Source organism: Eschrichtius robustus, chromosome 1 (genome assembly GCF_028021215.1).
Source record: "Eschrichtius robustus isolate mEscRob2 chromosome 1, mEscRob2.pri, whole genome shotgun sequence".
In the NCBI taxonomy this organism is placed as follows: domain Eukaryota; kingdom Metazoa; phylum Chordata; class Mammalia; order Artiodactyla; family Eschrichtiidae; genus Eschrichtius; species Eschrichtius robustus.
In genome coordinates, this window is record NC_090824.1 from 124,031,477 (window position 1) to 124,057,305 (window position 25,829).

At 38.5% G+C, this 25,829-nt stretch overlaps 1 protein-coding gene across 3 annotated transcripts in view; it reads left to right on the plus strand.

The window, feature by feature from the left end:
* TLN2 (talin 2) overlaps window positions 1-25,829 on the plus strand; it is a 456,139-nt gene that overhangs the window by 253,212 nt on the left and 177,098 nt on the right. For all 3 annotated transcript variants that reach the window (XM_068552880.1, XM_068552889.1, XM_068552896.1), the window contains exons 10-11: window positions 15,658-15,721; window positions 16,729-16,833. In XM_068552880.1, the coding sequence (XP_068408981.1) occupies window positions 15,658-15,721; window positions 16,729-16,833 (169 nt within the window). The remainder of the gene's footprint in view (window positions 1-15,657; window positions 15,722-16,728; window positions 16,834-25,829) is intronic.

Consider the following 25,829-nt stretch of genomic DNA (forward strand, 5'->3'; position numbering starts at 1 on the left):
TGGTTTTCCTAGAAATGCCCAGCAGACAAGCCCAGCCATATGGAGGCTGCTGTTTGTCAGAGTTCATTTTCCCCTCTGTTTGGTCTGGGCTTTCCAAGGATTTTGTCTATATAACATTTCTTTCCTTTATCTGTTTTTCCCCACCTTTTCTTTCTCTCTTCTGCTTCTTCTTAAATCAGATGAAACATTTGGCTGAGCCAAAAAAAAAAAATCACTGCAGGAAGTCTTAACCTGGTCAATATCATGCTCTCACCTAGAGTGCAGCTTGTAGTGGGGACCTGACAGGAATGCCAACTGGGGTGGGTGGGCATCAGCTTTTCTGTAAGATATGCCAATGTGAGATGCATAGAGTAGGTCATCTGTTGTATTGTGTCTGAGTGTGTTGAGAGGAGAGAATAACATAAATGCTTATTTGGCCCTTGACCTCACTTTCACTTTGGTGGAAAGTAGTTGGGACCAGCATGTGCCCTAAGGTAAAAAGGAAATCTGACTTCTCTCCTAGTGGCAGAGAATGCCTGGGCTTCACGCTGTTGGGTCTATACTGAGTTGTTACTAAAAAAAACCTCTACCCTTGGCGTTAATGAATCCTGGGGAGCCTTTCTAAAGTGATGCTTTGTCCTACAGTATTCCGTACAGTGACCTTGAGACTGAGACTGGCTCTGAGCAGGTCCTGTCATTGACTTTGCTCTGTGTTCTCCAAACGAGTCATATGGCCAAAGTGTTCCTCAGGGCCAATTCTACCCAGTTGGTCTGGCTTCCTTCCTGCAGGAGTCACGGAAGCTTGCCTTTGTCTGTCCTGACACCCCAGACGCCTTTCAGAAAACCACATGCACACAAGCTTTTACTAGTTTCACCTTGCCACATTCTAACCTCACAGTTGGTCCCTCAGATACATTTTGTGTCATAAACCTGTGGATTATGGCCATGGAAATTGATAACACCAAGAATTATTAAGCCCTGGAGGGAGGAAACATATTTTGTTTGTTTCTTTGAGTGACTGATGAAGAATAGGAGAAAATGAAGAGAAGATTTATGAACCAAAATTTTTAAAATAAAATGTTTAGTTTTAGGCTTTTGTAACTGTGAGCCTATCCAGCCCTGATGAGAAGGTGATCCACATGTAGCCATTCACTGGGTGCCAAAAATGAGGCTACCATGGTCATTTCATTCATGCCTTTCCTTTAGAGCTTTTGGACAGATAATTCCCAGGGCCCCCTTGTGAACTGAGAAAGCAGTATATTTTAAGCTACAGATGTGGAAGAAGAAGCAGAGAGAGGAGATGTGGCTTGTTCACAGTGACATAGAATTTTTCTGCAGGTAGCTTCTGACTCCTTAACACTGGGATTTAGAAACAGATTCCTACTTGGAGGGCAAAGTTGCCTCTTTCACTCATCTCCCAGTATGCAGCAAGATTAAGAAAGTACTTAAAAATGTGATCGCAAGGTTCTTTGGTCTCTTTGCTATGTCAGTGGTTGTGACAACTACATCACAGTGAATACTGTTACACCACCGACTGCTTGCGTAGGGATTACAGACAGCGTGAGAGCACTGGTATTGCTCTTACACTGTCTCCTGTGATTTATGCGCTATCGAATGCTGCACACCTACACTCCATTAAAGATGTTCCTTCTCTTAATGTGAGGCCATCAAGGTTAAGCAATTGTGTTCAGTTTTCTTGTTTCTGAGATTATGGTATGGATATCATGCCCCTACTGTATGTGTATCCTTACTCAGATTCCAGATTAAAACAAGCTTATTGGGCCTGGTAGCAATTATTTTTCCTTATGAATTTGATTTTCTCTTTAATTAGACCAAATCTAGTTTAGGTAATGAGGGATTTTCATTTAATGTAGATGTTTAATTGTGTATATTATTGCACGTACACTACAGGTAGAACTTCCTGAGGATGTTCGTCTCCTCTTCATTAAAACAGCAAGGTCACATTTCCCTGATTGTATGTTGGATAGTCTGAGACTGTTCAGCGATAATATCCCTGGGCTGTCCCTGGTGACTGTGGCTGGGCTGTGTCTGCCAGCCTTTGTTTTTCCCCATCTAGCTTTCATATATACTATTGGCTTTGAACAATTCAGTTGGGAAAAAAAAAAAAAAAGAAGGTTGGACTTTGCCACAGAGCCTGGTTGAAGATAAAGCCAGGCAGAGATTTTAGTCACATAGCTTAAGGGTGAGGTACATGGAAGTATGTTTAATGACTCTATTTCTTTTAATTTTTTGAAAATTTGTTCAGCACTTGTGCTCAAAGTCAGCATACTATGGACCTTTTTAAAAAAAACTTTATTGAGGAAAAATTGGGAATAATTGACAACTACAATTAATATATTTTTAAAGTATACAGCTTGATGATTTGATACATATAGAATGATTACCAAGATCAAAATAAGACATTCATCACCTTACATAGTTAATTTGTGTGTGTGTGTGTGTGTGTGTGTGTGTGTGTGTGTGGTCAGATTGCTTAACTACTTGGCAACTTTTAAGTACACGATACCATATTATTAATTATAGTTATGGTGCTGTATGTTAGATTCTTATTCTTCTTGTAATTGAAACATTTGTACTCTTTGACCTACATTACCCTTTTCACCTCTCCCCTACCCTGACCCTGGAAACCACCATTCTATTTTCTGTTTCTATGAAAATGGCTTAAAAAAAAAAATTCTGCGTGTAAGTGAGACCATATAGATTGGTCATTCTCTGTCTGGCTTATGTCACTTAGCATATAGCCCTCCAGGTTCAACTATGTTGTCACAAATGGCAGGGTTTCCTTTTTTCTTATGGTAGAATGATATTCCATTGTATGTATCTGCCACACATTTTCTTTATCTGTTCATCCATCAGAGGACATTTAAGTTGTTTCCATATCTTGGCTATTGTGAATAACGGTGCAGTGAACATGGGCGTGCAGTTATTTCTTCAAGACACTGATTTCAATTTCTTTGGATATACACCGAGGACTGGGATTTCTAGATCATAAGGTAGTTGCTATGGACCTTTTTATGAGAATTTTTTTCACCTTTCTTTAGACCCTTTAATGGTTTCTGTACTCAGTACCACCTTAGTAAAGGTGTTTATTTAGAAAAATTTAAAGCAGAGACTAAAAGATTTTCAGCGTTTTCAGGGATTTAAGGATTATTTAGTGTCCCCCATCTGCTCTGTAGATGGGGAAAATAGGTGCAAGAGAGATAGGGACAGAAATAAGGAACAGAATCAGGGAAGCTGGAAGCCAGGAAACAGCCAGTTCTCCCAGATCCTATCTGGTGTGCTTTACGTACATGACACTTTTCTTCAGGTCATCTCCAAAGAGTCCCAGGGAGGGAGATTTTATCATTTGATGGGAGCATAAAGTATAAACAACACAATCCAGTAACCATATATATTCTTTATGCTCTCCTGTGTTCAGAAAATGCTTGCAGAAAGCATGCCATGTGGTACCTCACTGAGGACTTCATATGTGTGTTCTGTTGCGCCAGGTATAGGGAAGATACAAGGGATATTGTAGATTAATTCTTTGCTGTTTTTGAGGCTACATTCTACTTGGCAATAAGCATATGAAATTGTTATTTTGGAGAGCCAAAACGTGCCTGTAATTTCAACAAGGTCTAACCTTTAACTATACTTTGAAAGCAGGATGGTTGGAATCTATTTAGGATTCCAAAAGTTGCAGGCTCTGGGGACTACTGTGAATTGTTTCTAGAAATGTGGCAATAGTATAGTGCAAGAAGCAATGTTGACGGAAGAATTTGGCAAAATAGAAGGTAAATCTAAAGAATGAGCTCTTAAAACAGCAACAACAATGAAACCTATTAAAATAATGACTAACTTTAGGCCCTTTAAAAACATGGTAGAGGGACTTCCCTGGTGGCGCAGTGGTTAAGAATCCGCCTGCCAATGCAGGGCACACGGGTTCGAGCCCTGGTCCGGGAAGATCACACATGCCACAGAGCAACTAAGCCTGTGCGCCACAACTACGGAGCCTGCACTCTAGAGCCTGTGAGCCACAACTACTGAAGCCTGCACGCCTAGAGCCCGTGCTCTGCAACAAGAAAAGCCACCACAATGAGAAACCTGCACACCGCAAGGAAGAGTAGCCCCCACTCGCCACAATTAGAGAAAGCCCGCATGCAGCAACGAAGACCCAACGTAGCCAAAGAAATATAAATAAATAAATTTATAAAAAAAAAAAAAAAACATGGTAGAAAACTTTACAAAGTGATCAGAGCCAAGATGGGGTAGGGGATTAAGAGGTACAAACTATTGATACTATGTGTGTAATAAATAAGCTACAAGGATATATGGTACAGCACAGGGAATATAGCCAGTCTTTAACAATAACTGTAAATGGAGTACAATCTTTAAAAATTGTAAATTTAAAAATTTTAAGGTGTACTCTGTTGTATACCTGAAATTTACATAATTTTATAAATCAACTATACTTCAATTTTAAAAGAAGTGATCAGAGTCAAAGCCTTCTATGGCTTATTGTATGAAAGAATATTAGATATACTGATAAACTTTAGACCTTAAATCAAGTATATGTGATAAAATTTTAGATAGCTCTAGGTGATGGGTATAGAATGTTCACTCTATAATTCTTTTAAACTTTTGTGAGTTTGAGATTTTTTTCATAATAAAATGTTGGGGAAATATTGCTAGCCTAAAAGAATAGAAATAGATTGTAGAACTTCCAAACCAGATTGTGTGTGTGTATGTGTGTCATGGGGAGCGGGATGGTAATGGAGAAGTGATACCAACAACTTGGCCAATACAGTAGGAGTTGTACAAGGTGGTTTACAGAAACAAAGCCAGAAAAAGTACAGTAAACAGAATGTACAAAATAAGATCTGAGAAATACTTCTAAATATCTTAGGCATCATAGCAAATATAAGTAAATCAAACTTACCAGTTAATAGATAGAGGTTCTCATTGGATGAAATTTTTTAAAAGTTCAGCTCTATAGTATTTCTATAAGACATACTTAAAGTTTAAGGGCACAGGAAAGTTTAAAGACATAAAATGGTGTACCAAGAAACTGGTTAAATCAAAGCTAGAGAAGCTATACGCAGTGTCACAAAACATAGACTGTAAGGCAAACAAAGCATAAGTAGAGACAAAGAAGGTTGTTATAAAGATAGAAGGCTAATTCACCAGGGTGTAAGCCTGTATGCATCTAACATTACCTTAAAATATGAAAAGGAAAAACAGGCAGTATTACAAGGAGAATTTCATACACATGCTTTTAGTGGAATAATTTAACATACTTCCCTCAGGGAGTGATAAGTAGAACAAGATCAAAATAGAAGAAAGAAAATGTTTTAGTCAAGAGAAAGTAATGAAATAGAAATCATAGAGAGAATCAGCAACACCCAAAGCTGCTGCTTTGAAAAAATTAATAAAATATGTAAATTTCTGGTAAGTTTGATCAAATAAAACAAAAGAAGAAAAAGGCAAAAATAAACATTATTAGTAATGGGGACAGAACTTCAGATAGGGGTTTTAAAAATCATAAGAGAATGAAATGAAAACTTGAAGCCAAAATATTTAAAATCTAGACAAAAATGGATATTTAGAAAATCTGGATGGATCTGTGATCTTGAAAGAAATAGTCTTAGCGGTTTAAAATATACCAATCAAAAAAACAACAAAACAAAAAGTAGGCTCAGGTTATTTCAGAGAACAGAAAGAGGAAAAAAAAGAAAGAAAACCCCAAAACTCGTCACCTTAACTTGGAGCTAGCAGAATTAAGATAGCAAAATTGTACACAGACCATGTAACACTTTTAAACTCAATATAGATGCCTTCCCTAAAATTTGTAAATTAATAAAGTCCAGCATGACATGTGTTTATACATAACTGCAATTTGTAACTGGTTTCTCCAGGAATGCAAAATTGATTGTTCAATAAATAATTTATTACATGTCTTTCTACCTGTAGGCACTAGACATTAGGGAGACAGCAGTGTAAAACACAGTCAAACATTCCTACCCTCATGGAACTTATATTCTAGTTCAGGGAGGCAGATATTAAATAATAAGTAAATTACACAATAAGGAAAGAAAAAAGAAATGATTTCAGGATTAGAAAAATGAAACTGTCATTAGTTGTAGGTGATAGGTTTATCTACATAGATAATTCACTCAATCTATGAAGAAACTAATTAGAACTATTAATAGAAAGGAGAGTCTCTGGAAGAAAGATCAATACATAAAGGCAGCTTATTACCACCTAGATCCAGACAACCATGGTATTCACCTGCAGGACTGTGAAAAATAAAAATATGTGTGTGTGTGTGTGTATTTGTGTGAAAATATATAGAGGACTCACACAATTATCCCAATTTCTTAGAGAGCTATAGTAATTAAAACACTCCATTATTGATGTAGGGTGATGTTAAGAGTTCTAAAGGTTGATGAACTTGCCTAAATGAAAGTTAAAATACTAGGCAAAAGACATTACCAAATGAAGAGTGAGGCACCAGACTGAAAGAAGAAATTTGTATATTTGCAGTGCATACTACCAAGAACAAATTAATGTCCAGAAAATATGAAAAAGGAAATAAGACCTTCTAAGAAAAAAAGATCAAAATAACAAACAGGCACTTGAGAGAAGAGGAAATTCAACTGACTTCTAAAGACAGGGAAAAATATTCAGCCTCGTAAGCAATCCAGAATGCAAAATCAGTAAGGAGATAGCATTTCATGTCTCTCAGATGGGCACAAATTTTTTAATTAATTAATTTACTATTACTATTATTATTTTTTTTTGGCTGCATTTAGTCTTTTCTGCTGCACGTGGACTTTCTCTAGTTGCGGCGAGCGGGGGCTACTCTTCGTTGTGGTGCGTAGGCTTCTCATTGCAGTGGCTTCTCTTGTTGCAGAGCACGGGCTCTAGGCCGGCGGGCTCAGTAGTTGTGGCTCGTGGGCTGTAGAGCGCAGGCTCAGTAGTTGTAGCGCACGGGCTTAGTTGCTCCGTGGCATGTGGGAATCTTCCCGGACCAGGACTCGAACCCGTGTCCCCTGCATTGGCAGGCAGATTCTTAACCACTCAGCCACCAGGGAAGTCCCAGATGGGCACAAATTTTAATGTATGAAAACAGCAAAGTACTTTATGGGGGAAACAAGATATTTTAGAAGATGAATCTGTTGAATTTAAAAATACAATGAGAAACAGAATATATTGTGTTATAGATATAAGGAGATGTAGGAACATGATAAAATATGTGTGGAAATTACCTTCAGGAAAATGACAACCCTTAGGGAGAGAAAGAAGGGTGGTGTGGCACTTCAGCTAAATCTGTCATTTGTTCTTTACAAACAGAAGGAGAGGTAGCAATCATAAAGCAAATATGACCACATGGTAACATGTATTTATCCTTGATGATAGGTATGTAAATTGAGGTATATACTGTTCTTTATATTTCAAATGTTTTCACAGTTAACGTGTCTTTTAAAAAGTCAGTTGCAGTAGTCTATGTGTGAGGTGATAAAAGCTTGTGATCACTGAGGTTGGATGTATACCATGTGGTAAAGGCAAAATTAATGGGCCTTGGAGGTCAGAGAGAAAGGTTCCGTGACTCTGTATGTCACAGGGAGAAATGGTCCAGTGGTCGGGTGCAGGCAGGCAGGGAGCTAGCAGGTGAAGGAAACCTCCCTCCTGCTAGATTACCATAGCCCCCTCGTCCTGTTGGCGTGTTCCCCAAAAGTATTTCACTGAGAAAACACAGCAACCCAGGGTATGAATCTCTGAGGAAGAATTTAGAGTGGACTTGGAAATTTTTCCCCACAAACTCAAGATAATTCTACTGTCAACAAGCAAAGCTCTTGACACAGTAGGAAGTCTTAAGTCAGTTTTTCTCTTGGCATCTGTTCAGACACATTCCTCCTCCTTTGGAGTTGTTCTGTGCGTTTTTTGTCAGAATGATTTGGCTGTAGATTCTGTTTTCAAACGAACAGTGAAGCAAGCGTTTCAGCTTTGTTTCTCACCAACTCTGTCTTACCTCCTATTCCTCACCACTGCCCATGCACTAGCTTCTCTGTCGTTGGCTTCTGTCCCGTTCCCCTGACAGCCTGGAGCGCTTTCAGCAGTTTGGCGTGGTGCTGACCACTCAGTGGTGCCTTCACTGTTTCCTCCTAGCAGCAGCCTCCTAAGGTTGATGTCTCTCTCCCTAACGACTTTCAGACTCCAGAACTTTCAAACCAGGAACCTCTGAATGTATCTAGCCCGGAGCTGTCTCTGAGCCTCTGGACGATTTCCCGTCCTTACGCTAAGGGGCATTGGGATTGGTTCAGGAGCACAGAGCTACTGTGTGACTGAGGCCCTCAAACCCTTTCCTGTGCTTTCCCCATGCTCTCTTCACTCTCCACTTCTTGCCACTGTAACTGTTTTCCAACTCATCCAGTGCTTTCTTCCACCTACATCATCACCTCAGTTATCCAGGACTTGACCAATACACTTAAGTCACAGACATTTTCATCTCTGAGTCTGGATTTAAAGTCGGTGTATCCAGCTTCATCATTTGAGCTTTCAGCCCACTGGGCCAGTGGTTCTCCACCTTTAGCATATGTCAGGCTCATCCAAACGACTTGTTAAAACATACTACTGGGCCTCACCTCCAGAGCTTCTTATTCAGTGGGTTTGGGGCAAAGCCTGACGATTGACACGTCTAACATGTTCCCAGGTAGTACTGATGCTGCTGGTCTTGGGACCACACTTTGAGAACTTCACGGGATACCAAATTGGAGATGTTATTGTTACTCATTTGGTGGTTGAGCATAAAGATGGGGCTCAGGAAACCTGGGTGTTCCCGTGTCCTTTGGGTGACACTGTCCTTGCTGTACCTCGGTACCTTCCCTCCCCTTTATTCCTCCACCATGTGCTGTTCACTGCTTTGTTTGTGTGTTCATATTGGTGCCCTCATTCCCCAGGAATGAGGGGGCAAGCCATTGTTTTCAGTTCATATGAGCAAAAACACTCCTAGGTAGGAATCCTATCTGCTTTTCAGGTGATAAGATCAGCTTAGAGAGGTGGTGAGTTGCCCGTGGTGGTGCGACTACTAGGTGACAGTGCTGGGACAGATGAGAAGCAGTCAACCTTTCCTCAAATCATGGCTGCCTCCCATGTACTTGTGTACTTATTTTCAGACCGGAGAACATCTTTAGAATGCCTCTTTTGGAATGACTTCCAGAAGCAGCTTACGTTTGCATAAGAAAATGAAGTTTTAAGTGAATGGCTGCATTTGAATCCAGATCCCTCTCCCTCTAGATGTGTTTATTAAATTCCCCTTCCCTTTTTCACTGCCTCTTGGCATTTCTAAAAAATTGACTGCCACCACTATGGTCATTGTTACCATTATCTGATTGGGTGTTTCTGTTATTTTATTCCTCTCTTTGTCTGAAAGTTCTCAAATACTGATCGCATGGTGTGTCTTTTGATCAAAGGGTAGCTTGGAGAGACCAGGGTGCTAAGTAGCTAAGAGCATGGTCTCTGGAGCCCACAGAGGAGGCTTAAGTTGTTGGCTATGATTGTGGGCAACTTACTTAGCATCAGTGAACCTCCTGTTCCATATATAAAAAACTGGAATATTGGAATATTTTCTCCCAAGGGCTTTTGTCAGAGTTTAACTAATCTATTTACGCATGTAAAACACCCGAAACATTATTTGCCTTTCAATAGAACGGCAGCCGTTAGTAGTGGAAAACCCTCTATCAACATGGTTTACTGTTGCTTGGATAATCCCCAAAAGTTAATTAAAGTAAAGAATCTATGCTACTACCTCTCTGAAACCCTATATTTTAACTTTCAAGTTAAGCATTCATTTGCCAATCTTTTGATACCGGACCAATGTTTTTTCCTGGTGTGGGTCACCTAGTTAAGGTTCCACATTATCTTTGTTGGATGAACCACATCATCTACAAGAGAATATAAAGATGGTCATGAAGCACTCTGAGGACAGACTGTTTTTAAATTTTCACAACGTTTTCCTTTCAGTATTTTACATTTGTCTCACTTATATCTAATTCAATAACTTTTTGTAAATATTTACCATTAGGAAGCGTTAAGTAGCTCTCTTTTGGACTATTTTAACAGTTGATGGGCTGTATTGGTTTATTACATAATTATGTGATATACAGCCAACAGCGAGATTGGGGAGCAAATGCAGATAAATATAGATGGGGGAAGAAATACAACTGACTCAGCCAGAGTGAAAGTAGAGCTCATGAGAGAAGAGTCTCTTGGCTGATTTCAACCTTCCATGGATCTCAGAGTGTGAGAACTTTGACTAGTCTGCCGTCTTAGTAAAACGGGAGATCTGTTATTATTGCACTCCGAAAAAATGATATGCACAAGGCTGGCAGAGGGTTTGGAGGCTGCCCTTTTGAGGTGGGAATGTTTAAGGCCGCAGTGCAAGGGACTTTGCTTGGTCAGAGCTTGCTTAATTAGGAGAAAAATTTCCAATCAGGTTTGACCATCTGACCCATTTTCTCAGAGAAAGCCAACAGATTTCACTTATATGTCTGCCGCAAATGCTTAGGAGCCTTCCATACTCGGGTTTGGTAATCAAAAACACAACCGAGCTGGAACTGCTGAACCAACCGCCGGCTGGCAGGCAGTGATGGGAGGCTGCCTGCTCCTTTCAGCTCCCTTGCTGACACTGTGCCCGTTGTCCGATTTACTGGGGAAGAATACACCCAACACGTGCACGTGGACCCACACCCACACACTCACTTCTTATTTGAAAATACCTTACACTAAACTCCCCCCAGATTTCCTCTTGCAACACCAGGGGTGACACCTCTGGTGCAAGCTTCTGGAAGTTGTTTCTGTACCTACTGAAGAGTGGGAGGTTCAATGCCTACCAAAGAATGGGAGGGTTAGTTTGCAGAGTTTGAGTTGAGGGCAGCTTGTGGCCGCACGGAACTTTATTGCCATAAATACCCAACATATTCTGGCCTGGCCACTGGATGCTGCCATCTGGTGTTCTAGTAGCAGTCATCGTTGTGAGTGGGCTTGGCATGGGGCCCTCTTTGGGTGCTTTTGATAACCTTTGCAAGGTCTCCTTTGTTGATGGCACAGGAGCTACTGTCCAGAGGCTCACAGCAGTGGCCCCCTCTGGATGCTTCCTGGTTATCATTTTAAGTGTGTTCCTGGGGGAGCCTGAAACAGCCCTGTGTTCACGGGCATCTGCTCTTGGACTGGAGGTCAGAGGCTCCCTGCTCCCATCCAGTCCTGTGACCTCAGCTAAGTCACTTGACCTCTCTGTGACTCAGCTTCCTCTTTTGTGACATTGATGCCTTCCATTCTTCTCTCAACCAGACCTTTTTTTCCCTGAAGTTGCTTAACAGTAGTCATAACATCTAAGGGGCTGCTGCCTAGATGTTTCTTAGGTTCCTTCCTGCAGACTGATGTGGGGGGTCTCTTGATTAGGCCAGAGTGTTCTGGTGGTGCTCAAACCTAGATCCCTGACATTCCAGAAAATATACTCAGAATTTTTGTCTACAGATGTAGTTTGCAGGTTGAAGAGCTATCATGATTCAACGCATAATGTAGCCAGAACCTGGACCTGACCCACCCCCTTTTTTGGCTGGAGTATTGAAAGCAAATCCAAGACGGCATACCATTTCGCCTATCAGTACTTCAGTATGTTTTTCTGACAATGAAAAATTTTTTTAAATAATTAAAACCCCGCCTAACTGCAAATCCACCCTAATACCAAACAAAATTAGCAGCAATTCTTTAATCACATCTAATACCCAGTCTGTGTTAAGTTCTCCCCTGCATTGTATTAAAAATGTCATTTTATACTTTGTTAATATCAGGATCCAAACAAGGCCTGTAGTGGTTGGTGTTTTTCTTTTTTAAAAAACAGCTTTATTGAGATGGAGTTTGCATACCATACAATTGGCCCATTTAAAATTTATATTTCAGCGTTTTTTAGTGTATTCACAAGATTGTGCAACCATTACCACAATCTAATTTTAGAACATTTGTGTCCCTCCTACAATAAGCCCTGTGTCCATTAACAGTCATTCCCCAGGTTCCCCTCTCCCTTCCTCAGCCTTTGCAACCTCTAGTCCTATCTGCCTCTATAGATTTGCCTATTCTGGATGCTTCGTATACATAGAATCATACAATTTGTGGTCCTTTGTGATGGGCTTCTTTCACTTAGCACAGTGTTTCCATACTGTTGCATGTATCATACTTAATACCTTTTTATTGCCAAACAAAGTTACATTGTATGGCTAAACTACATTTTATTCATCCACTCATCAGTTGATGGACATTTGAGTTGTTTCCACCTTTTGGCTATTATGAATAATACTACTGTGAACATTCATATACAAATGTTTATGTGGACATATGTTTTTACTTTTCCTAGATATATGCCTAGGAGTAGAATTGCTGTTTAATCTTTTGAGGAACTACCAAATTGTTTTCCACAACAGCTGCGCCATTTTACATTCCCACTAGCAGTGTGTGAAGGTTCCAAATTCTCCATAACCTCGCCAACACTCCTTACTGTCTGTCTTTTTTACTGTAGTGCCCTACTGGGTATGCACTGGTACGATATTGTGGTTTTTCTTTGTGTTTTCCTGATGGCTGCTGGTGTTGAGAATATTTTCACATGTTTTTTACCATTTTTATCTCTTCTTTGGGGAAGTGTCTATTCAAGATCCTATGACCATTTTTAATTGTTTTTTTAAAAATCATTAGTTGTAAGAGGTTTTATGTATTCTGGATACAAGTCCTTATCAGATACATAATTTGCACGTATTTTCTCCCATTCTGTGGGTTGAGTCTTCACTTTTTTAATGATTTCTTTTGCAGTTCAATGTTTAAAATTTTGATGTAGTCCAGTTTATTTTATTTTCATTTGCTGCATATGCTTTTAGTATTGTATTTTAAAAGTCTTTGCCTAACCCAAGGTCATAAAAATTTACTCCTTTATTTTCTTCTAAGACTTAGAGATTTAATTTAGTTCTTACATTTAGGTCAGTGATCCATTTGGAGTTAATTTTTATGTGTCATGTGAGGTAGGAGGTCCAACTTCATTGTTTTGCATGTGGTTATCCAATTGTCTCAGCACCGTTTGTTAAAAAGATAACTCTTTTCCCACTGAAGTGTCTTGGCACGCTTGTTGAAAATCAGTTGTCTGTAAAGATAAGGGTTAATTTCTGGAGTCTCAATTCTGTTCTGTTGACCTATATGTCTATTTTTATGTCAGTACCATACTATCTTTGTTACTGTAGCTTTGTAATAAATGTTTCTTAAAACTCTGTTAATCTGTGTGTCATCTTTTTCACCTGTACCAGCAAGCCATTTATTTGTGAAAAACCTGGGTTATTTTTTTTTTAAATTTATTTATTTATCTATTTATTTATTTATTTATGGCTGTGTTGGGTCTTCGTTTCTGTGCGAGGGCTTTCTCCAGTTGCGGCAAGTTGGGGCCATTCTTCATCGCGGTGCGCGGGCCTCTCACTATCGCGGCCTCTCTTGTTGCGGAGCTCAGGCTCCAGACGCGCAGGCTCAGTAATTGTGGCTCACGGGCCTAGTTGCTCCGCGGCATGTGGGATCTTCCCAGACCAGGGCTCGAACCCGTGTCTCCTGCATTGGCAGGCAGATTCTCAACCACTGAGCCACCAGGGAAGCCCCTGGGTTATTTTTATAATATTTACAAGATGGGATTTGGCTCATTGTATCCTGGTAGTGTCACTTACCATGTTCCTCTCTCTCTCTCTTTTTTCAAACTATTAGTTTTTTAAACTATTAGGGTTTTTTTTTTCTTTTTTTGTAAACTTAGGTTTATATTTAGATTCTTAATGAAATTCATATTCAGTTATATATTTACTTATTTTTTCTCTATTCCCAAGAATACTTCCTAGGTGGTACTGTATACTTCCTGTTAGTTATATCAGTCAGAAGGCGTATGCTGTGTGGTTATCCCACTCTCATTTAAAATTGATCATTGGGTTTGGATCAGACTGATCCTTCTGTTATAAAGTCCACCATTAACTTGTTACTTACTGGTTTTAGCAGCCACTCATGCTTGTTTTGATCTATTGACTATTTCATTAAGAGTTGTAAAATGATGATTTTTGGAATTCTATTATTCCTTCTGCATTTATTAGCTTTGTTTCTTTTCCTTTATCAATTTTCGGTATGAGCTGGTGCCCTAGCAGCCTCTTAAGGTTATCAATGATTATTTCAAAGAATCTTTATTGAATTTTACATACCTATGTTTTGACCAATTGCAGTCTTCATTCTTTCTGATGCTCCAATTGCCCCTCACATGAAATTAATTATATGATGTCTGGTGTTTGCTTCAAATAATCCATGAGAGGGCCTGTGGGTAAGGGAGTAGATGAGTCATGAATGGCCATGAGTTATTATTGTTGAAGTTGGTCAGTGGGCACATTGTTCTGTCCTCTCTTCTTTTGTATGAGGTTTTAAAAATCACCCCATGTTTGGCCATTGGTTATCCCTTGATGTCAGTCCAGTGTCATTTTGATAACTTCCTTGATCCTCAGGCACAAGAAGCCCCAGGAACATTTTATACATCTCCTGTCCCAAAGCTAGAATCAGTCATTTCTCCAAGGATCCTGGATTTCTTTTAGCGGGAAATGGTGTTGGAAGACCACCTGGCTGACGCACTGGGGAGGATTATTGCCACCCGGTTGTCCTTGCCCTTAGCCTCTGCAGTGGACACAAGTAGAAAATTTTTTCAGAAAAAGAAAAATGAATCAGACATGCAGATCAATATTTGCATTCAGATGAAATATTGCAGGGTTTTCATTTAACTTCTTTTGCTTTATTTATTTCATGCTAAAAATCTTGATTTCTAACAACTAATGTAATTACTCGTTTACTTTACCCTAATTATATATAATATCTACCTACTTAGATAATGTAATATACTAATTTTATAGTGTGTGTATTTGTGTATATATTTAGGGGGAAGAGTAGATATTAGTTTTGAAATAATGATATCAATATTTAACCAGTCTACTATGGTCCATTTTATCTTTAAGATATATCTCACTGGGGATGGGTATTGTTAAAGGACTGTTTTTCAAAGTTAGGCTGTTGGTTCCATACACTGTTAGGTTCATTTGTTTCAATTTGCTTTAGATTTTTACGTGTTGCGTTTTACCCATTTGTGATTTCATTTGGTTCTAAAGTGAAGACTATAGTACAAGGAAAATTAAGAGGTTTAATTTCCATTCTTGTTCCCTTGTCCCTGTTTTTTCCTTTTTTCCATTAAGAATCATTTTTATTAGTACTAGATATATCCTTCTAATGTTTTTAAAAATACACATTAACAGTACAAAATGGAGGATATTTTCCTCCCTTTATCACGAAGGTTAGCATACTGTACACTCTTGGGCGCTTTACTTTGTCATTTTACAATATATCCTGGACAATCTTTCTTCTCGAATATGTTAGTTTGACCCTTTTTATCAGACTGGTTTTATATTTGCATCTTATTTAAGAGCATTGTGGGATATGGCTGTCTGTTATTAATTATACCATAAAATACTGAGAGTTAGGGACTTAACTGTGAGTTTTATGAAAAGTTTCTTTTCTTTCCTCCTCATCATAGAGTATGATGAATGCCTTACGTTTTTTTTATTCTCTCTCTCTCAGTCTAAAGGAATTCCTGCCCAAAGAATACATCAAGCAGAGAGGAGCTGAAAAGAGAATATTTCAGGTACTGGAAATGTTCAGAACTTTATTATTCTCCTCATGCATCCACAAAGCCTATCCTCATTTATTAGTCCAAGAGGGGCCTCTGCACATGATAGTTGCATACCCCGTGCATGTACTCTGCTTATATAATAAATGATTTGTGACTCAGGAGTAAAGAAGCTGACAGTTCTACTTTGGGCAGATTTATTATCTTAATCCATACCTTCTTGCTTAAAGGTTACTCAGCCCTTCTGAGAAAAACGTGCATACATTTAACTTCAGAGACGTTATCTTGGAAGCATTGAAACAAGGCAAGTTGCCATTAAAATGCACTGAGGAAGACGCTTCAAGAAGCTTTTTTTAATCCCGAGATTTGTTTTTTGAACCTCAGAATTTGGGAACTGGTGTCTTTTTAAAATCCAGGTTTAGTCTAAAGTTCAGAAAGTTATCTATTCTAGGCAACCAGTAAAAAAAAGCCCTGTCATCAACTTTGCCAGGAAACGATCACTCTAGTGAATCCAAAATACCAAAGTGTTTTGGCATTGAAATGTAAATATAAATTGGAAGAGATAAAGTTCATGTGTATAAAAACATATTTTTTTAAATCCAGTATTGTTTGCACACACTGAGATGTCCAGGCATTTATATATCCTGCTCTTTGGAAAACTTTATCTTTTGCCTGGATGTTAGAACCCAGGACAAGAACATTCTTCTAGTTCTCCTTTGACGTGTTGGTCCTGAACCTTTTGGAACGTGGAGCCCTTTGAAAATTAGGTTACAATTATGGACCCTGTTCTTGCCATGCTGCATGTGCATGAATTGTTGCATATAACTGTGAAATCTATAGGGAATTTGGGCTCACATTCTAGTTAAGAAACTGTGCATTAGCACTTTCTGTGTGCTCTGGCCCTCGGTCAGCAGGGACATGCATCCACAAAGGCATAGACACCATGTGGAATAACACCTCTCACAAAGTCCACCTGCTGTCAGAGCTGCAGTAACTGGTCCCTGCCTCTGTCACGTTTGTAGGAGCACAAGAACTGTGGAGAGATGAACGAAATAGAAGCCAAGGTCAAGTATGTCAAACTCGCCCGGTCTCTCCGGACGTACGGTGTGTCCTTCTTCCTGGTGAAGGTGAGTTGGGCATGATGGAGGGGGCGTTTGCCTCTGCCACCTCTTTTGTTAAAGGGTTTGCTGTTAACCTTGATTGTCATCTCTAGACCCCTAGCATTTGCACATGGAGCATCTGGGCAGGGGTGACCTGAGTTGAGCTGTGGGACAGACGTGAGGTGTAAGAGCTGTGAGGCTGGTGAGTGAGCTTGGCCGCCTGCAGGCCTCAGGACAGCTGTGTCTTGGCTCTGCTCTCAGTCACTGCTGTAAAGTCCCTGAAGGAGTGCCTTTACTTTCACTTGCTAGCACTTTCCCCTGAGAATGTTTCACTTAAGATCTTCCAGAGTGCGCTGGACTAAGTGAAGGTTGTTGACCACTGCAGGCCAAATCAAATTCATGTGGTAGTTACGGTACTTAATTTGTATCCTTTTAGATGGGTCTTGGGATTTTCTGTGGCCTTCAGATCTGTTTTCCTAGGAATTGCTGGCCTTCCTACTAGAGGGACAGAGGTGGGTCTTTGAAATTCAACCTGTGAGCAAGCAGAGGGTGTGTTCTTGAGTTGACTAGGGAAGCCCTCCCAGTAGCTTCCTTCCCCGTTTTCATATCCTGACCTCATGTACTCTCTTGTAGTCATCCCTCTGATAGGTTTCATTATTTCCACTGGCTTTGCTGTGACTCTGGGTCTCCTGTCTCTTGCTCTTCACCCTGGAGAAAGCTCTACCATGTGATGAACTTTCTTGCACTGCTTAAGGCCCAGGGGAGTGTTACCAGCTGTGTTGCAGCTGCTTCTAGGGACTGAAGTTGCAAAGTCAGTGACAGGGTGGTTTAAGGAGGTGTCTATTCCCACAGCTAAAAAGAACTGGAAAAGAAAGGAGTTTTGCTGTCTACTAGAATGTTTGGGGATATGGATGCTTTTCTTGACTCCAGTCCTCATTGGAGGAAGCTGCTTCATTTGGGGCAAAGAGAAATAAAGATATTATATGGAAAAAAGGTGTATGTTTAATGCTGATTAGTTATTTCAGCCAAACAGCTCTCAGCTTTATACCAGAAAATGCTGGGGCCCTTGCAAATAAAGAAAGCATAGGTGAATCACTTTGTTTTTAAGAAAAATAATTTAGAAATTGAATTTTTCGTTTTAGTGTGTTTTAAACTATCAATCAGTTTTTGAATGGTGCTGATGATGGTATTCTAGGTAATGACTAGGTAATTTCCCAATATTAATAATGACAATAATAACAGTAAACAATTATATGTCAGGCGTGTCTTATTCAAATCTGGCAGCATCCCAATGGCAGAATTACTGCTATTATCTTCTTTTTATAAATGAGAATCAAGGCCAGAAAGATCAATGACTCAGCTGGGACCATAAGCCTAGTAACTGTAGAAGGTAGGACTTGAATTCAGGTCTCTCTGACTTAAAAGCCTGTGCTCCCAGGCCATGGGCTATGCTGACTTACTTAGGGTGGCCCCATTTGATATGTGCTCACCTGCTTTCATTATCCTACCCCCCCCCCGACACCCCCACCATGAGTACATGGTGAGATCTGCTTGTTTTAGAAGAAACGTCTGCTTTTCATTTATTTATTTATTTTTAAAAATTTATTTATTTATTTATTTTTGGCTGCTTTGGGTCTTCTTTGCTGCGCATGAGCTTTCTCTAGTTGCAGCGAGCGGGGACTACTCTTTGTTGCGGTGCGCGGGCTTCTCATTGCAGTGGCTCCTTTTGTTGCAGAGCACGGGCTCTAGGCGCGCAGGCTTCAGTAGTTGTGGCATGTGGGCTCGATAGTTGTGGCTCGCGGGCTCTAGAGCGCAGGCTTAGTAGTTGTGGCGCACGGGCTTAGTTGCTCCGTGGCATGTGGGATCTTCCCTGACCAGCGCTTGAACCCGTGTCCGCTGCATTGGCAGGCGGATTCTTAACCATTGCGCCACCAGGAAGTCCTGGCTTTTCATTTATTATTCTGATGAGTTCTAATACCTCACAAAGATTAAGTCTTTTTCAGCATCTTCAATGATACTGGCATCATTTTCCATGGTTGTGTGGGTTTGAGTTTTTCTCTAGTCCTTCCTATATGAAATGTATGTCTCAAATTCATATTGTTTTCTATTAATACCATCAAACTTCACACAGAGTCTGTTTCAGTGTTGTGCATAAAGGTCAGTAAATTTAGGAAAATACATAGCACACAGCAGTCTGCATGTAATTAAAAAGAGACGTTGAATAGCAAGTTCCAGAAAAGAGAAATTTGTTCTCCAAATATAATTTAGGGCCTGGGAAGAATCTGTCCATGACTAGTAGGATAATTAGGGGTAAAACACAGATTTTATGGTTATTGCAAGGTCTTGCAGGTTTGGTCAAATGAAAACTCTTCTTTTACAGAAGTATTTAAGGCAAAGTAAGAAAGTAATGCAAATTTCCTTCCTTCTTCCTTTCCTCCCTCCCTTTCTTCCTTTTCATTTTTTAAAAATTACATCTCTTTGAAGGAAGGCCAGGGTCAGGAGGTAGGCAGCACTGACAGCTTTCATATACATGTTAGACATTCAAATTTTGTTTTTCTTTACTTTTATTTTTTTGTCACTATAAAAGTGAGTACACTGCTAATTTCAATTTTTTGCTCAATGGTCTTATTTAGTGTACATTTTATTTTTAAATTGATTTTGATAGAGTTTACTTGATCATAGTTTGCCCTATTTTAAAAGTAAATTCAGGAATAATGCAATATTATGAATTAATATATCTAATAAATCAGATCAGCAGGTCAAATAAGGTGACATCATATGCACTGAACTATCTAGAAAAGAAATATAGAGAACAGTCTCATTCACAATAGCATCAAAAACAGTAAAATACTTAGGAATTAGTTAAGCCAAGGAAGTGAAAGATGTATATGATGAAAACATTAAAACACTGATGAAAGAAATCGAAGAAGTAAATGAACAGATATCCTGTGTTCTTGGATTGGAAGAATTAAAATTATTAAAATGTCCCTACTATACAAAGCCATCTATAGATTCAATGAAACTGGTCCCCCATCTAACATCATTCACAACAGTTCACTCAAAATGGATTAAGGACTTAAGTGTAAGCCATAAAACTGCAAAAATCCTAGAAGAAAACGTAGGTGGTAAACTCCTTGACAGGGTTCTAGGCAATGATTTTTTGGATATGATGTCAAATGCACAAGCAACAAAAGCAAACACAAACAAGTTGGACTACATCAAACTAAAAAACTTGTGCACATCAAAAGAAACAACAAAAGAAAAAGGCACCCTACAGAAAAGAGAAAATATTTGCAAACCATGTATCTGGTAAGGGGTTTATACCCAAAATATATAAGCAATTCTTTATAACTCCATAGCAAAAAAAAAAAAAACCCCAAATAATCCAATTAAAATGGGCAAAGGACATGAGTAGACATTTTTCCAAAGAGGATATTCAGATAGCCATGAGGTACATGGAAAGGTACTCAGCATCACTAACATCAGGGAAATACAGATCAAAGCCACAAGGAGATATCACCTCACCCCTGTTATAAAAAAATGACAAAGGATAACAAGGGTTAGCAAGGATGTGGAGAGTAGAGAGTCCTTGTGCACTGTTGGTAGAAATGTAAATTGGTATAGCTGCTATGGTGAACAGTGTGGAGGATCCTCAAAAATTTAAAAATAGAACTGCCATATGATCCAGCAATCCCACTTCTGGATATATATCTGAAGGAATTGAAATCACAAGCTCAAAGAGATATCTATACTCCTCTGTTCTTTGCACCATTATTTACAATAACCAAGATATGGAAACAATCTAACTGTCCACCAGCAGATGAATAGATAAAGAAAATGTGGTAGGTAAATACGGTGGAATATTATTCAACCATAAAAGAGAAATTCCTGCCATTTGCAACAACATGGATGAAACTTGAGGTCGGGAAGAGATATGGGGACATATGTATAGGTATAACTGATCCACTTTGTTATAAAGCAGAAACTAACACACCATTGTAAAGCAATTATACTCCAATAAAGATGTAAATAAATAAATAAATAAATAAATAAATAAATAAATAAATAAATAAATAAAAAGAAACTTCAGGGTATTATGCTAAGTGAAATAAATCAGAGAAAGACAAATACTGTATGATCTGACTTATACGTGGAATTTTCAAATGCCAAAGTCACAGAAACAGTAGATTGGTGTTTGCTGGGGTGGGGAAATGAGTAAATGTTGGTCAAAGCACACCAACTTGGAGTTTTAAGAGGAATACCTTTTGAGGAACTAATGTACAGCATGGTGACTATAAGTTAACAATACTGTATTATATACTTGCGAGTTGCTAAGAGAGTAAATTTTTTTATTTTTTATTAAAAAAAAAATTTTTTTTTAATATATTTATTTATTTATTTATTTTTGGCTGTGTTGGGTCTTCGTTTCTGTGCAAGGGCTTTCTCCAGTTGCGGCGAGAGGGGGCCACTGTTCATCGCGGTGCGCGGGCCTCTCACTGTCGCGGCCTCTCCCGTTACGGAGCACAGGCTCCAGACGCGCAGGCTCAGTAGTTGTGGCTCACGGGCTTAGTTGCTCCGCGGCATGTGGGATCTTCCCAGACCAGGGCTCGAACCTGTGTTCCCTGCATTGGCAGGCAGACTCTTAACCACTGCGCCACCAGGGAAGCCCCTAAAAATTTTTTTTAATAACTTTTTTTTTGGAGTGTTGTGTTTTCGTTTTCATTTGTCTCTCGGTATTTTTTAATTTCCTCTTTGATTTCTTCAGTGATCCATTGGTTGTTTAGTAGCATATTATTTAGCTTCCACATGTTTGTATTTTTTGCAGTTTTTTCCTTACAGTTAATTTCTAGCCTCATAGTGTTGTGGTCGGAAAAGATGCTTGATACAATTTCCATTTTCTTAAATTTACTGAGGTTCACTTTGTGGCCCAGCATGTGATCTATCCTGGAGAATGTTCCATGTGCACTTGAAAAGAATGTATATTCTACTGCTTTTGGATGGAGTGCTCTGTAAATATCAATTAAGTCCATTTGGTCTAATGTGTCATTTAAGGCCTGTGTTTCCTTATTGATTTTCTGTCTGGATGATCTGTCCATTGATATAAGTGGGGTGTTAAAGTCCCCCAGTATTATTGTGTTATTGTCAATTTCTCCTTTTATATGTGTTAACATTTGCCTTTTATATTGAGGTGCTCTTATGTTGGGTGCATATATATTTACAATTGTTGTATTTTCTTCTTGATTTGATCCTTTGATTATTATGTAGTGTCCTTCTTTGTCTCTTGTAAGAGTCTTTATTTTAAAGTCTATTTTGTCTAAGTGTTGCTTGCTACTCTGGCTTTCTTTTGACTTCCATTTGCTTAGAATACCTTTTTCCATCCCCTCATTTTCAGTCTGTATGTGTCTCTAGATCTGAAGTGAGTCTCTTATAGGCAGGATATATACAGGTCCTGTTTTGGTATCCATTCAGCCAGTCAGTGTCTTTTGGCTGGAGCATTTAGTCTGTTTGCATTTAAGGTAATTACCATTATGTATATTCCTATTGCCATTTTGTTAATTGTTTTGGGTTTGTTTTTGTAGGTCTTTTTTCCCCCTTTCTTCTTTGGTTCTCTTCTCTTGTGATTTGATGACTATCTTTAGTGTTAGGTTTGGCTTCCTTTTTCTTTTTTGTGTGTATATCTATTATAGATTTTTGTCTTGCAGTTACCATGAGGTTTTTGTATAGCAGCGTATGTATATACCTGCTTGTTTTAAGTTGCTCATCTCTTAATTTCAAATGCATTTTAGATACCCTGCATTTGTACTCTCCTCCCCTCACGCTTACTGTTTTTGATATTATATTTTACATCTAATTCTTTTGTGTATCCCTTAACTGCTTATTGTGGATACAGATGATTTTACTATTTTTGTCCTCCCTACTAGCTTTGTGTGTAGATGATTTCCTACCTTTATTGTATGTTTGCCTTTACCAGTGAGCTTTTCCATTTCACGACTTTCTTATTTCTAACTGTGGCCTTTTCTTTTCTACCTAGAGAAGTTCCTTTAGCATTTGTTTTAAAGCTGGTTTGGTGGTGCTGAATTCTTTTAGCTTTTGCTTTTCCATAAAGCTTTTGATTTCTCCATCAAATGTGAACGAGAGCCTTGCTGGGTAGAGTATTCTTCGTTGTAGATTTTTCTCTTTCATCACTTTAAGTATGTCCTGCCACTCCCTTCTGGCCTGCAGAGTTTCTGCTGAAAAAATCAATGGATAGCCTTATGGGAGTTCCCATGTATATTATTTGTTGCTTTTCTCTTGTTGCTTTTAATATTCTTGCTAAGAGTATAAATCTTAAATATCCTCATCATAGCAACTACAAAAAGGTAAATTTGTGAGGTGAAGGATGTGTTAACCTTACTGTGGTAATCATTTCTCAATATATACATATATCACATCATCATATTGCACACCTTAAACTTACATAATGTTCTATGTCAGTTATATCTAAATAAAGCTGGAAAAGATGGCATCATGTGATCATTTGATAAATGATAAAGCCACTAAGGTGTTTGATAAAATTCAGGTACTCATTATAAAAATTTCCATAAAATGCTGGAATAAAAGTGTACTTCCTCAACAGGATAGAATGTTTTAAACCTATCATCAGCATTCTACTCAACAGAGAAGTGCTAGAGAGAAATCTATAAAAATTGGGATCAGAACAAGTTACCCTTTAACATTGTTTTGGAAGTTATAGGAAGTGTGGTAAGACATAAATTTTTTTAAATGCATAACTTTAGGAAAAGAAAAACAAAATTATTATTACTCTTTGCTATGATTGTCTTTTAACAAAGATAAACAATCATATTTTTAACAGTGTACTTTGAAATAATCATAGATTCACAGGAAGTTGGAAAAATAATTCAGAGAATCAAAAAGTCACAGTAACAAGTATGGGTGAGGATGTGGGGAAACTGGAGCCCTCATATACTGCTGGTAGGAATGTAAAATGGTGCAGCCACCTTAGAGAATAGTCTGGCACTTCCTCAATTATTAAACATAGAGATACCATATGACCTAGTAGTTCTACTCCTCGGTATATATGCCCAAGAGAATTCAAAGCACATGTCCACAGAAAAACTGGTACATGAAAGTGTATAGCTGCATTTAGCAAAAATGTGGAAACAACCCGCATGTTCATCAGCTGATGAACAGATGAACAAAATGTGCTATATCCATAAGGTGCAATATTATTTGGTCATAAAAAGAAATGAAGTGTACCGCTCCATGCTACAGCATGGATGAATTTTGGAAATGTTATGTGAAGTGAAAGAAGCCTGTCACAAGATTCCATTGATATAGAATGTCCAGAAAGGCAAATCCATAGAGACAGAAAGTAGATTAGTCATTGCTTAAGAATAGGGTGGGATCAGGGGACCTATGTGAGTAATAGCTAATGGTACAGGATTTTTCTTTTTTGAGGTGACAAAAATGTTTTAAAATTGACTGTAGTGATAGTTGCACATATCTGTAAATATACTAAAATCCACTGAATTAGATACTTTAAATAGGTCTATTGTATGGTATGTGAATTATATCTCAATAACGTTGTAAAAATAAATAGTAATACAGAGAGTTCCCTTTTCATCATTTCCCTCAATGGTAACTGTAGTACAATGTCACAACCAGGAAATCGACTTGGTACAGTTCATAGACATTAATCAGATTTCACGTTCTGTATGTACTCACTTGTGTGTGTGTGTGTGTGTGTGTGTGTGTGTGTGTGTGTGTTTAGTTCTATGCAGTTTTTTTTCATGTGTAGATTTGTGTTAACACCACCGTAGTCAAGATATTGAACTCTAATCCATAGAGAATACCTTGTGCTACCCTTTTATGGCCATACACTCGTCCCACCCCTTCCTGCTTCTCCTCACACCCTACTCCCTTCCCCTGGTCTCTGTACCCCCTAGCAACCACTAATTTATTGTCTGTCTCAATAATTTTGTTATTTCAAAAGTACTACATAAACAGAATCATATGATACATAAATTTTTGAGGTTTTTTTTCATTTAATAGAATTCCCTTGAGATCTCTCCAAGTCATAATGTGTGTCAGTAGTCCACTGCTTTTTATTGCTAAATAGTATTCCATAGTATGGAAGTACCAGTTTGTTTAGCCATTTATCACTGAAGGACATTTGGGTTGTTTCTAGTTTGTGCCTATTATGAATAAAGCTGCTATAAATATTTGTGTATAGGTTTTTGTGAGAATGAAGTGTTCATTTCATTGGGCTAAATGCCCAAGAGTACAATTGCTGAACCATATGGTAAGAACACATTTAGCACTATAACAAACAGCCAGACTATTTTCCAGAGTGACTGTACCATTTTACATTCTTACCAGCAAAGTATGAGTGATCCAGTTTCTTATCATCTTCTTCAGCATTTGGTGTTATCATTGTTTTTTTTTATTTTAGCCTTTCTGATAGATGTTTTGTGATATCTTATTGTGGTTTTAATTTGCATTTCCCTAATGGCTAATGATTTTGAACATCTTTTCCTGTGCTTATTTGCCATCTGTATATCCTCTTCAGTGAAATGTCTGTTCATATTTTTTTGACCAACTTTCTAGTTAGATTTTTTTTTTTACTCTTGAGCTTTAAGAGTTCTTTATATATCCTAGGTCCAAGTCCTTTGTTAAATGTGATTTGTGAATATTTTCTCATAGCCTGTAACTTGTCTTTTTATCCTCTTGACAAGGTCTTTCACAGAATATAGGTTCTTAAGTTTGAAGATGGGCATTTTATCATTTTTTACTTTTATGGATCTTGCTTTAAGTGTTACGTCTGAGAGCTCTAACTCTAGGCTCCGAAGATTTTCTCCTGTGTTTAGTTCTGAGTGTTCTACAGTTTTACATTTTACATTTAGGTCCATGGTCCACTTGAGTTTGTTTTGTTTAATTTTATTTTATTTGGCTGCGTCGCATCTTAATTACGGCATGCGGGATCTTTCTTGTGGAATGCGGGCTTCTCTCTAGTTGTGGCACTT